Genomic DNA, 14,367 nt, shown 5'->3' on the forward strand with positions numbered 1-14,367 from the left:
AAGCATCCCTTTGGTTCCATCCTATGGTTGGTCACTTCTGCACCTAACACTATTTTGATGTTGCCTTACATCTTTCCTTCCCCATTTGATTGACACATACTGTGGTTTCCTCTCAGATTTATAAGTCTTTTGATAGATGGATACAAAAAAAGATTGGCTTCTCAGTTGTGCTGCAGGCTTGTTAATATAAAACTGCATCATTCCCTGAACTCTCCTTGTCCATAAACTCAGTTACATCATAACATAGATACCTGAGGGGAAGTCTAATCATTTGTGTTTAATCAGGCCATACGGACAATCAGCAATTATAGTTTCTCACATTGCACTAGTACAATGAAGGATAGTGGCTCATCCTTTGACTTGTCCATCCTTAGAACTTCTTTTATGATGTAGTAAGATTAGAGATGTTAGCCAATGGTTGCATTTCCTCTTTGTTTCCATCCTTTTCTTTGTTAATTTCATAACAAAACACCAGTGTCCACTAAGTCCAACATAGTTCACCAAACACATATTATGACTGCCAAGCCTCCTCTTTTTTGAGTCCCAAAAGATAGCAAAAAGCAGGTGGTTAGCCAAAAGCAGGCATTTATCAAGCCCTTGATAGGCTTCCATAAATGGCAGACTGACTGTGTTTGGCTTGGTGCATCACAATTCATGCAGGACGAAATTATACTATGAGCATTTTGTAGTTACTGTCTTCTTCTTTTTCCCTTTTCCTTTCTGGTGTGCGTGTGTGCACTTTCTTTCAGATTCAGACCAGGATGTGGATGCTGCAAAACATGGTCCCAAATGAGATTCATCAAATATAGTATGCAAAATCCCCAGAAACACCAATTAAAGTCCCCCCTCCCCCTTTTAAAGTAAATTCTGGTCACAAGCTGCCAGTTTTGGTAGCCCCTGAACACTTCCAAAATGTGTGCTACTGTTAACAAATTTAGCTTCAGATACTGTTCAAAAAAACTGCTCCAGAAATTGACATTTATCCAGTATGTGATCCACTACTGATCTCAGAAACTACATTGAACATTATTGCATTAATGGGAAAAGAAAAACAGAAGAAACATTTGGTACCACCATCTGGTCATTAGAAGATACTCTGGATCTTTATGAAAAAAGTGGCACCCAAACAGGAAATTTTGCTGAAAACAAATATAAAGGAAGTTAGTGTTTTCATACTCATAGTACTTTTTTGCTCCTGAACACCACATGATCCTTCTGAAGTTAAGCACCTGTGCAGCATGAGCCTAAGCCTAAGCATGTTTACTCAGAAATGACACTCAAGGCTACAGTCCTCCTAAGCACACCTAGAAGTCCCATTGACTTAAACACTTCTGCCTAGTGATGTAAGTGCTTAACTTAGTAGGACGTATGCTCTAGTAGGAAGTGTGGTAGGCCTGCAGCCTTAACAACCATTTCTTTTCACTGATTTACCGTATTGACCTGAATATAAGCCGTACCCGAATATAAGCCACTCCCTTACAATTCCGTAGGCACTCACACCCGTTCCGTTTTACCGTATGTCTGTTTCAGCAGCGATATCATAAAAGCCAATTTTTGTAAGGTCATGAATTTAAGCCGCACTTTAATTTTTCATGATCAGAATTGGGGGGGGGGGAGTGAGGCTTATATTCAGGCCAATACAGTAAGCACATGCCTAACTCTCCCATCAAAATACCTTGGCATGGGTTATGCCCATGGTTGACTGAAGATTTACTCATTTGCTGCTATCCCTGAGCTACACTCAGTTTTTTCTCCATAACATCTAATTACTTTTCTGCTAATTCCAGCAGGGCCCACACTTCTACCTTCAGATAAGGTTCTTAAAAATCTAATAATGTGGATTTAAACCAATCCTTGTGCACTGACTGCTTTCTGCATGCAGTATTCATTTTACTGGATTACAAACATTTGCCCTGATCCAGCTACTCTTGCAACAAGGAAAAGCTCCAAATGCATGCACACAGCTCCCTGTGCACATTTGGGTTTTTGTTTTCTTCAAAGGCAAAGGAACTTCATGTGTGTTACCTTAACTGAGTGTTCTCCTTATCTTTAAATGAATTGGAGGTCCCTGCTTCTGGGGCAGCCCCATATGCATATTCCTTACCATCTTGGTTAGAGGCAAAAGTGGACATTGATAAAAGCATATGGAAGTGTGACAGAATGTACAATGCAGGCATCTTTCAAAATGCCTTAAATTAAATGCCTGGCTGTACTTAGGGATTCAGATGCTCCTAGTGGCCTAGATATACAGGATGCACTTGATAAGATTTGAGAATGTAAAGACAAGTGTATTTGGAAAATGGCTGGAATACATTTCTTCTTCAGCCATGTTTCTGCATTATATGTGTATGTTTATGTATCCATTTCATGGCCCTAGAATTGCCAATTTCCACTTTCATTCTCTCTTTCTTCTTCCTTACAAACATTATTTTATCTGTACAGAACAGGAGCATGTAAATAAGTGATGGTGTATAAATATGCTATTGTTTATATGGAAACAGATATTTTGTACAAACAATGAATGTGATTTAGATTTCTGTTACTCAGATATATTGCATTGCATTGCATTGCATTGCATTGCATACAGAGAGAGAGAGAGAGAGAGAGAGAGAGAGAGAGAGAGAGAGAGAGAGAGAGAGAGAGAGAGAAGAGGTTTTCTTTCACTGACTCTAAACATAATTTACTTTACTCACATTGCTGATGGTGATAACATAAAATTCTGGAAAACTCCAGTATCTATATGATGATGCATGCAAATGTTGAGCTGAACTTCCTTAATAAGGGAAGCAAAATGAAGCTCAGACATTGCTTGCCATGACATTTAGATTGAAATTCTCTGCAATTTAACTAGGAATAAGCCCTGCTAAATCTTCAGAACCTACTTCTGAGTAAATATGCATCTTATCAAGCTAGTTACTCCATCCTAAGGCATGCTGTACGAGCAGCAGAGTGCTTCGAATGGGTTATAGTGACATAGCATTAGCTTCCAGAAACATGATGCACATTAAAGAATGTCACCATCCCTTCCTTTGAACTTGACTTGTGGCATACATGCCAAAATGATAGTCATCACCATAGTAAGCTGTATAGAACATTAAACTGCACCCCATCCACTTGATTCATTCATTGCTAAGATTTCTACCCCACATTTCTGAGGCTTTCATCCCACTCAAGATGGGTTATATGAATTAAAATCACAATGAAACATATCAAAGAAATACAACACAAATACACAAAAAAACAGCCATGTTTTTTGAAACAACAACTGTACTCAGCACAGACCCTTATCTAAACCAGTGTAGCAAAAGGCTGCCTGCATAGAACAATCTTCCCTGATGCTCAGAAAACATAGGTGCAGCCATAGAAAAGGCCCTGTCTCTAGTCTCCATTAGTTATATGTAAAGGTAAAGGTAAAGGTACCCCTGATCATTAGGTCCAGTTGTGACCAACTCTGGGGTTGTGGTGCTCATCTTGCGTTATTGGCCGAGGGAGCCGGCGTACAGCTTCCAGGTCATGTGGCCAGCATGACAAAGACACTTCTGGTGAACCAGAGCAGTGCACGGAAACGCTATTTACCTTCCTGCTGTAGGTATTTATCTACTTGCACTTTGACATGCTTTCGAACTGCTAGGTGGCGATGTGGGTTAAACCACAGAGCCTAGGGCTTGCCGATCAGAAGGTCAGCGGTTTGAATCCCTGCGACGGGGTGAGCTCCCGTTGGTCGGTCCCAGCTCCTGCCAACCTAGCTATATGTAGGATACAGCAAATGGCCTCTCCACTAAATCTAAGACATCTCAAATACAGGTAAAGCTGAATCCTGCAACCTCTGTAACCACTTTATTCTTCAGAGAGTGACCCAGGGCTGAGAGTATATTTTGCTGCACTACCCGGCCACCTCCTTCAGTAAGGCTCATCAGTGGAGGAACTGAAGGAACAAGCAAGTTTCTCCAAAGAGACACAAGACCATGTCATAGTGCTCATTTGCTGCTTTCAGAATTGCTTCCCTGGTCATCTCTGCTGCACGTTTTTTCTCCAGTCCTGCAGATCAACATGGAACTTGACTTGGGATTAGAGTAAATGGCCAGAATCCAAGAAGCTGAGTAGTGTACACTGAAAGTACTTCCATAAACTACCTGGTGTATTACACACTTCATTTTCTAACCCCAGCTTCCCATGCTGCTCTGGAAGCTGCTCTTATGTTCATGCTTTTGTATCTGTCCATAAGGTGGAAGGAGATCCCATGGATTTCGTTGGAGCAAACCTCTAAGGAGCTGTACCTAGGATTATGTCTTAAATTCACTGTTCCTTTGGTAATGCACTAACAAAGAATAATGTGCTCCATTTCTCCAATGTAATCCTCTAGCATTTATATGGGTCTGCTATGTTTATTGTGAGATTAAAAAGTAGTAAAAACAGATTTGTATATAATTTTGCTAGAGTTGTCTCCAATAAGATAGGCTGCCTACCTTGAATTTACAGTTGCCCAATCTAGAGTACTAAGTGTGCTCTTGATGTGCACACAGGTCTCTCGCATGCACAAAAAGATATGCTCCCTTTAAATTAAAAGTGAAGCCATCACTTGGGAGGAGCTGTATGCACAGCACACCTTCTATAACCATAGCTGTCAACCCTCCCTTTTTTGCTGGAAATTCCCTTATTCCAGTGCCGTTACCTGATGATATCCTGGATTGTTAGATATACCGTAGACTGTCCCCGGGACAGGTGAGGCTGCTGATCCCTTATTTTCAAATCCGAAAGTGGGCAGGTGAGGCTGCTGATCCCTTATTTTCAAATCTGAAAGTTGACAGCTATGTCTATAACATATTCTATATTAAGGCAATTTAGGCTGCAATTGTACACACTTACTAGGGAGTAAACACCATCGAACACACTGGAACTTACTTCCAAAAAAGCATGCGTAGAATTGCACTGTTTAATAGGAAGCCAGTTCTAAAGAGTAGAGCTAGTACTTGCCTGTCATGCTAGAATAGTATTCAGCACCACTGTCATAATATCTTGTTTTGTGATGTTTCACCGATGCAGAGATTCATCCAACCCATCAGCTGCATGTTTTAAGCACTGCCATTATTTCTCATGCCATATATAGCTATTTATTGGGAAGCTAGCAAAGGAAACCATGGACAATACCAATTTGCCTGTTTGAATAGTACGTGGCCCTAATGGAAGTCTGCTGGCATTCAAGTAAACAGGGAAGGCATCCCATGCACTGAACTTATCTGGAGAGGAAAATATGCATGTAAGTGCTGTTTGACAGTAAAGGTCTTTGTGCCAAAGGATGCACAAACCCAAGGATGCTCACTACCCCATCTCTCCCCATGTAATAATAGCTGGGACCATATATGTACCAGCACGCACTTAAATTTTTAGTTTAATTACTGATATACGACAATAGCCGATATGGAAAGAAGATATGTGTAACTACATTGAATTGTAGCACCAGAGTTCCAAGAAAGCCTTAATAATATAATCATATACCATGTTCACAACTACAGTACTTTGGCATATGACTTACACTCATCAGTTATGAGAATGAGAACATGTATATTCTGGGTAATTATTTTGCCATCACGTCTAAACTATAATCCATTTGAATTGCTGCTTAATTTGTCAATGACTGTGTGTTATGTATACCAGACTTATGCCTGTGGTTCAAGCTGTTGAAGGACTGTGGCTGTTATTTGAAAGTATTCAGCTCGCTTAATAACTGTAGTCTTCAGTATATCCCAGAGTGCCTTACACAGCTTGTTAACATAAATACCTGTCATCATTGAGAAAACCAATGCACCTGAAAGTTATTTGTGGTGGACAGGTGCCAAATTAACCTGTATCTTTAATGGCATCATTAAACCCTTACAGTGCAGAGTGTGTTTCTGAACAGTAATGGATTTAGTTTAGACTCAGGAAATCGTATTGTGAATATGTACAGTGCACCCGCATATTTAGTGTACAGTTTATTTAAGCAGCTGTAAATGTCTGTAAAAACTAAAAGCATATACAAGAGTTTTCTTCCATGATGAAATATGCCATGGTTTACTTGTGTTTTCTAATGTAATCTCATAATAATCATATCCTAAATATTTAATGTTTGGTTCTGTGCTAAAGAGGTAATTGATGAGCCTAAAATAGGCTTATATGTACAAAGTTTTACACATATTTTTGTATTGTGATTCATATGCTATATATATCAGAGACTTTCTATTCATTTGTAAAGTACATAAATTATTGTAAACTTTTAATTAAAAAAGTCTTTTAAACGTATGAATGACTAGACATGGATTTTCTCCATGCAGCACAAAAAGAAAAGTGTTGAAGCCAGCATGTAAGCAGCAATAGTTGCTTTTGAACTATACCAATGGAGTAATCTGAGTAAGTTTACACATTGATCAGGATGCATAAAAAAGCTATGCTCCAGATTGTTGTAGAGAGAATTTCCATTTATTATACCAACAATTACAGCCAACCATAGACAACCCAGCTCCCAGGACATGTCTGCAAATGTCTTATGACTTGGTTAAATAGCTGTATCCTGCCAAGAAACATTCAATCAATTTCCATATCTTTATCCTATTTTACTACATGCATTGCATGCCTAGTGTACAAAAAAGTCTATATAAGTCTATATGCTGAGGAGGTGTGAAGACAACAGCAATGTGCTGACAGTTTGGAAATATCAAGGTTATGTAGGTATATGCCGAGAAGAAAGAAGTAATTGACTGGTCTGTGACCTGCAGCCCACTTCCTACTTTCTAAAGTTTCCTATTATGGTGACCCATTTGGAATATAGCACAATTTCTGTAAATGGTGGTTCTGGTTTCCTGCTCATGGAAGTAGCCTCCAAAATCTTCCAAGAGAATTTGGGGAGTCTCACACTGTCCATGTGAGTAGACCACTTTGTGTGAGCAGTTGCACTTAGCAACTGGATTAGTAATTCTGGAACTAGTTCTTACATTAGGTACATTAGATATGTAGGTTCATTAGATTTTACAGGTCGACTGTAAGAAATGACTTTGTGGTCATGGATAAATAGGGGTCTCTCCTTTCTGCTTGCTTTAAAAACAAGATCTTTGAGCCAAGCTTTCTGCTTGCATTGCAATGCAATGACCTAATTCTGTTTAGCAATTCTCTTCTAGAGCTATAATCCTGTATCAGCTAAAACAACAGGGGAATAAAGTATGTGAAACAGAACAGTCTGTTGCCCTAAGGCTGACATCAGTTGTAAGCAGAAATCATATACTGGAGTACTGTTATCTCATTCAAAATGAAACTGTGGAGGAACCTACTTTTTATATGAATTCTTAAGAATTCTGACCTTAATTTCCATCTTCAAAATGAAATGATTAGTAATAAATAAATAAATCCCACCAGGTAGCATTGAAATATCTCCACAAATAGTATAAGCAAATTGTTTGTCAGACACCACACTGCAGTTGTGATGAAAATGTAACAATTTTTATTCTACTTTTTTGCACATATTTGGAACAAAATGAAAGGAATGCAGAAGAGAAAGTGCAAGGTATGCCAATGTATCATGTGCTTCATAATACATGCATTCAATTCAAATAAGTCTTCAAATTCCATCTACAGAATTGTAGTTGGCAAGGGTTTACAGACAAGTGTAAGCACTGGGCTACAAATGTTCTATAGCCCTACATACAAAAGTGCTTCGCTTTTGTTCAAAACGCCTTTGGCTATCCCTTAATAAACTGTTAATGGAGCAAAAGCAAGCACGTTATCTCTTGTGTCTGTCTCCGTTGGTAAGGGAATAATTGATTCAATAAAGGCTGTCAGTAAACTTCCATTGTGTTTATTCTTCTTCTGGGACCACCTCGACTCATGCATGGTGAGTTGAGCCAACCCCCGGCGAGAGGCAAAGCAGCGTTTAAGTGACAGCGATGGAAATTCTCCTGTAGGTGGGCTCTCGCTGGGATGTCGTCCTAATGAACTCCTCCGGCGCGGCTGTTTCAGCACCACAGAGCGCGGACAGCTCCCAGCCAGCCAAGCCAGGCTCGTGGCGAAGACCAATGGCGTTACCTGCCTAACGCAGCGCGGAACTGGCTAGGAGTTTACATCTGACAAGTGAAATCGGATTGAGCCCCTGCGTTGCCGTGACACCCCCATCCCCACACGGCGCTAGTTTGGCAACACTTCGCTTCACTCTCCAGCAGTCCCAGGCAGGCGACCTCCCTTCCCTAGCAGCCATGGCAGAGCGGAGGGAGCAGCTCCAGCCGCCGGAGAAGAAAGAGGAGGAAGTGCCCGATTACTTCGCGGCCCTCGGCACCGCCAGCCCCAAGCCCCGGCAGAAGTACGGAGGGATGTTTTGCAACGTGGAGGGCGCCTTCGAAAACAAGACGCTGGACTTCGAATCGCTCGGCGGAGGGAGGCGAGGGAGCAGCAACCAGAAGCTCAGTCGAGGGGACCTCAGCCAGCTCTCCAGCGGGTCGGAGGGGCAGAGCGAAGCCAGCAGCGGGAGCCAAAATACCCCGGTCCTCACACCCGCGAGGCCGCCGTCAGTTGGAGTAGCAGAGGAATTGCCCAATGGCTGCCATCAGGTAACGGGGGAAGGAAGGCGCTGGGGACGGTCATTGGAGGATATGCGCTATGGGGCTAAACTTTTGAGGGTGCGGGATACAGCTGAACCAGAGCTCTGTCTGTCTGTCAAATGTTTCAGGAATGTATTTAACGACCTGAGTAAGGTAATGAGCAAATCCGGTGCAGAAAGGCAAGTCCCTTAGCGGAATCAGCCAAACGGCCCGGGAACAGGCAGGAAGCGTCCAGCGTCTGGGTCTCTTCCAGCCAAGTAGGCGGCGCTCGAAGTGACTCGGCTCATGTGCGCAGGTTTAGCTCGTGGGACGAGGACCTGGCAAACCCGTGAGCGGCTCGGCTTCCGCCCTCGATTTCAAAGGCACGAGAGCTGCTCTGAGCAAGCGACAGAGCCAGCTGCATTTCCTGAACTGGAATGTGGTTTGGAATTCACAGTGGAGCCGCCGCTTCTTAATCGCGTCCGAGGTCACGAAACCTGTCACAATCGCCCCCCTTCCGCCCTCCGAAGAGGACTGATCGGGACGCCAGGTGGCGATTGATTTCCCAATCGGCTGCAGCCCGTTTAGACGGCTGGCTGGCTTTCTCCATCGTCCTCTCTTTAAATGTGCCGAGGCAGCAATGTATACCCCACAGGTAGAGTAGGAGCACTGTGTCCTCTGTTATTTTGCAACGCAAATGAGCGTCACCGGGGACCTGGCTGTGAGATTCTGCTGCTGTGAGATTCAACAGACCCGGTCTTATGTTACAGCCAATGGGAGTCATTTTATTGATTTTAATATGAATGAAAGAATTGGATGGGAAGGCTGAAATGCTTTGCACATTTACTGCAGGGTAGGTCCAGATTAACTCAACGGGACTTACTTACTTCTGAGTAGATAGGCATAGGAATTTCAATGAGGCATACTTTGGGGGAAATTGGCATATAATAGCAACCCAAAATGCTTTTAATAAAGGTAGGACCGGGTGTTTCTTCCCAGTAGCAGGAGCCATGCAGAGTTTGCGGTTAGGGCTGGAGATTATATTAACCCAGAATGCTAGCCTTGATGGCTATGTTCTTACCTCCACTGTGGAGGCAGTAGACTTCTGAATGCTACCGTAATTGCTGGAAGCAGCAGGAGGAGAGAGTAGCTGCAGCGCTCAGATCTTGTCTGGGGGCTTCCCATAGGCATCTGGTTGGCCACCAGCGTGTATGTGCCATTGGCCTGATCCAGCAGGCACTTTTTACACTCACACACACCTCCTACATCTGAGTGGGAATTGCAGCAAGGCGGAATGCCCCTCTTCGCTTCCACTTTAATGCTGATAAATGGTTTCTAATAAACTACTTTCCACGTGGTGCAGTGGAGAGGGAGGGAGGGAGTCTCTTGTGACAATCTCTTTTTCCTGGTAATTTGAGCACAAAGCTTTAAGAACTGAGGTTTCGTTCGCTGGTCCAAATGCCACTTGGCTGCCCTGCAAGTTATTGATTAAGGCTGCAATTCTAAATAAAAATAAAGAATACTTACCTTGGTGTAAATTCCCTTGAACTCTGCTTCTGAACAAGCATGCATATTTTCTCTTTGTTCTCTGAAATGAGTGACACATTTTACTTATTACTACAAAACACTTATACCCCATTATCTAGCCCATAAAAACGCCCATTTAAAGTCTTAAAAAGATAGGACACAAAAGGAAAGGGGTGTGTGGAGGGAAGAGGTAAACAAACAAAACTCAGGCAACACGTCTTTAGTGTTACAACATCAGCCTCGTACACCAGAGCCCTCCAGGATCACATCCAGACTATAGCTGCCAAGTTCTCCCTTTTTAAAAGGGAAATTCCCTTATGCTGAATAGGCTTCCTCGCGAGAAAAGGGAAAAGTTGGCAGCTATGATCCAGACTCCGGCTAACTTGGAACTTGCGTTTCCATAGGAGTGGCCAGATTGATGCTTTCAGGAAGCCTACAGGCAGAGCACAAAGCCCGCTCCTTTTGTTTGCCTCCAGGGCCTCCCATTATTCAGAGGCACATTTCCTCGGAATATGGACGACTCATCGCTCGTGGCCAGGACCCCTTAGAGCAGAGCAGACATATCCTCTGCATAAATTTATCCCATCCTTAAAAACAAAAGCAGCATACTGTACTAAGCTACTGGTCACCAAATAAATCGTACACGTCGTTTGAAACAGCACCTCGCCAAGTGCATCTGATTCCGCAGAGGATCCCCTTATTATTGGATCCTACCCAGATCTCTGGCTTCAACACTCACTCGGTGGTGGTTATGAAGGAAAATTCTGACCAGGGCTGAGCTGGTTGCCCCTAGGATCCGATGCTAGATTAAAACAGAGGGTCACTTAAACCTGAAATACCCTTGGAAAAGTTAAACAAAACGGGGCTTCCTTTTGAATGGACGTGCAGATGACAGCGCTGTAGGGAAGCATCCGCCTGTTTGGGGCTACACAACAACACTGCTCTGCATAGGAGTCAACTCCTAAGGACTTCGCCCCCCTCACCATAAAATATTAGTGACCCTCAAAGTTGATGGTCGCCGCATTGCCATTCAAATGGAGTGTATGTGCCGCGTCTTGTGATGGATTACTTGGGTCCCCCAATATACTTGGGTCCCCCAATATTTTATTCAAGTTGGCACCCCTGCTGGTCTACGCGCGCGTGATCCTAGCCACTCGGAAGCCGTTTCCACCGACATCAAGGATCTTGACTTTCAAGTTAAACTCGGGATGAGCAAGTCCCAATCCAACGCAAGGTTTGAAATATGGATCTGAAGCGGGTTGGATGGGGGGCAGGTAGGTGACCTAACTTCCCGCTCCCAAATCAGCCCCGGGAAGCCGGCTGCGTCCTCCTGATGACTATACCAGCTCCCAGCAGGATGCACACCCCCCCACACACACACCCCAAGCGCCAACCGGGAAACACAAAAGCCCCCTGGGCTGCATCTCCAGTCAGCCGCCCCCTGCTGACGAGGGCCTGGCCCCTAGAGAGAGGGCTCTGCCACGTGGCCTTTGTTGGCCGGCGTGGGGAGGCGCAGGCTTTTGTTGGACAGGGCTGTGGCTGCGTGCAGGCCGGGCTCGCAGGAGAGGCCCCGGAGGAGCTGTCTGCCTGCGCGTCTGGGGCCCTGTCTGCCGCTGCCTGGTGCACGGGCGTGGAATGCTAATCAGGCAGCTGCTCACTCGGCGAGGCTGCCGGTCGGCCAGCGCAGGGGGAGCCACCGAGCTGCTCTCGCTCGCTCGCTCGCTCTCGCTCGCCCGCCCGCCCTCCCTCCTTGCCAGAACAATCCGCCGGGCGGAGAGGCGCGCACGCACACGCGGCGCCACTCAGCACAGAGCCATCCGCCGGCGCCAGCCGCTGCTCCCTCGGCCGGCCGCCCTCCGGACCCACAAAGGCCCCTCGCCGCCGCCCGTGACCCCTTCCCACCTCCCCGTCCCGCGCTAGGCAAGGCCTGCGGGGGAAGATGTCGTACCAAGGCAAGAAGAACATCCCGCGGATCACGGTGAGCCGCAGGGCCCTGGGCTGGAGTGGCGATGATTCTCGGGCTGGCATTGCTCTCCGAGGGTCCGACCTGCGCTTCCCGGGGTTGTGCGGAGTCCCCAGCCCCCACCCTCCGCCTTTCCCGAGGCTTCTGGCGGTGGTGGTGTGGATCCCCCCCCCGGGTGGGCCGCCGACCTGAAGCCCCTGGGTAGGATTTTCGTAACGGGAAGGCGAGGGGAGGTTTGGGTTGCAACGGGGAGGGAAGGGGAGGTGGAGCTGCGCGGTCCCGGTGGGCTTCAGGGGGAGGGGGCGGAAGGCGCAGTCGAGATCCGAGCGACGGCATTCGGCATTTGTGCCTCCGCCGGCCATGGCTGGTGGTGACCCTCCGCCTGGGGACTCCTCGAACAACCTCTCCTTGTCCACAGCGCGCTCTTTCTCCCCATGCAACGTTCAGCCTGTAGGTGCGCGCTGATGCCTTCTTCGTGCAGAGGCGAGCCAATGGGTCCCCCCACCCACCAGCTTTTCAAGGAGAAAAACAAAACAGAGCGCTGTGTTATTCTGGAAATCTCCCAGGGTTATAAAGACCTTGAGGAATCCGCCCACTTCTCGGCACCCCGAATCAACTTATAAGTGAATGCAAAACAACATTCTTCGTGGCACGCCTTTTTTCTTCTTCGCTAAGTGGCTGGTGTCGCCTTCTTCTGTTGTTTATCCGCTTGCAGCCCACCCCCGCCCTCGATCTGATTGCTCATTCGTGGATTTCTAACTCCCTTTGAATGGGTGACCTCTTAGGACACCATCCTCCCTTCGACCCTCTTTAGAATGTTAGAAGCAGGTGTGCAGTCCAAGCTTCTTTCTCGAGGGGCAGGGAAGCCCCATTTGCCTCCCATTTCCACCTCTAACAGAGGGGATTAATATATTTTTGGCTGATTTTGTTCTTAAGTACAAAGAGCTTAATTTAGCTTGGTGTCTAGAGTATTTCTCAGTATCAGGCAAGTGAAAGGCAATCAATACAGGTTCTTCAGATACAAGTTGAACAGATAAACACTGAAATGTGGGCATTTCCTCTAAGGATTTCTTCAGTGACTGTGGGATGTAGTAACTTCTAATACACAATCTGTTCCTGGGAACATGGAAAAAGAAATAAAGGGATGGAAGTCTGGCCGAGGGCTGCTATTTAAGACATTTGCCACTGAAAGCTCCCTGTGCAGAGAATTAGTGTGCTCTTTTGTTAAATGTAACCCAACTTGAACCCCAAGGATTTAAACAGTGTTTTATCCTCAACTGGATGTGCTTCTATTTACCTGTTAAATGCTTTTCAAATACAGTGCACATTCATATTCTCTGTAAGCTAAGCTCTGCTGTTTGAAATAAGTCCATGTAACAGACCCATCTTTATGCAAAGGTAGTTATTTCAAAGGCCTTCTGGATCTCCATTACATCAATCCATACACACCTTAGACTGCAATCCTATATATATTTCTTAGTCGTAAGTCTCATTGAATTTAATGGGATCTGCTTCCGAGGAGACATTCAGGGGATTGCACTATAAGAGAAGCAATTTTTCCTCTCTCTCTCTCTCTCTCTCTCTCTCTCTCTCTCTCTCTCCTGCTTCACCATCACTGGAAGAAATAACACACAGCAAATTGTCAGGCATTTACCACAACTTCAGGTGTTAGGATCGGTTGCATATAGCCCACATCAATGTGAATCTCTGCATGTTTCTACTTATCAAAGGCAATCACAGTTTATGAGTATCTTAACATTAGCATTCTCCAAAACACATTCTTTTCTTGGGAATGCTGCTTGACCTACTTTTGATGCCTTCCCAGGATCTACTAAATTATTATTATTATTTTGTCATTCTACTCATTTGCATCCCCTCCTTATCCTGGCCTTTATCAGAGGGGTGTGTGTATGTGTACATTGCACATATGGACACATGCACTATTAGGGTTACATCTAATACAGCAGATTATTCTTGTGAATTCAACTGTGGAAATTTCTGACCAACTCCCCACTGAAATGAACTGTGGAATAAAGCACACCACATTCAGTAGGATCTAAAGAATTGTGGAACTAGTGCTCATGTTCAGGCAGTGGTCCCGGAGGCTGTATGGCAAACTGAAATCGAAGAGGGTTGAAAAAACAGCTTGTGGAACTGCATGGAGAGTCAAGGGGGAGAGAGCCTGTGAATATTCTGCTGAGCTAGTGCAAGTCCCTTGTGTGAACCTAAGATTCTCCTTGGATCCTGGCCATGATGATTGAGGAAGCTCTGATGCCTGCTTAAGCCCTTTAGGGTTGGGTTTTAAAGTAAGAACGTCAGAACTCATTACCTGCCAAG

At 45.0% G+C, this 14,367-nt stretch overlaps 1 protein-coding gene across 2 annotated transcripts in view; it reads left to right on the forward strand.

The window, feature by feature from the left end:
* Positions 1 to 8,211: 8,211 nt before the first annotated feature.
* DPYSL4 (dihydropyrimidinase like 4) overlaps positions 8,212 to 14,367 on the forward strand; it is a 32,504-nt gene continuing 26,348 nt past the window's right edge. The window contains exon 1 of one of the 2 annotated variants that reach the window (XM_035137779.2): positions 8,212 to 8,570. In XM_035137779.2, the coding sequence (XP_034993670.2) occupies positions 8,220 to 8,570 (351 nt within the window). In that variant the 5' untranslated portion in view covers positions 8,212 to 8,219. Of the gene's footprint in view, positions 8,571 to 11,711; positions 12,046 to 14,367 lie in introns of those variants that run through there. The other variant, XM_035137781.2, reaches the window with a different exon arrangement.

This window comes from Zootoca vivipara, chromosome 5 (assembly GCF_963506605.1).
Source record: "Zootoca vivipara chromosome 5, rZooViv1.1, whole genome shotgun sequence".
Lineage (NCBI taxonomy): Eukaryota > Metazoa > Chordata > Lepidosauria > Squamata > Lacertidae > Zootoca > Zootoca vivipara.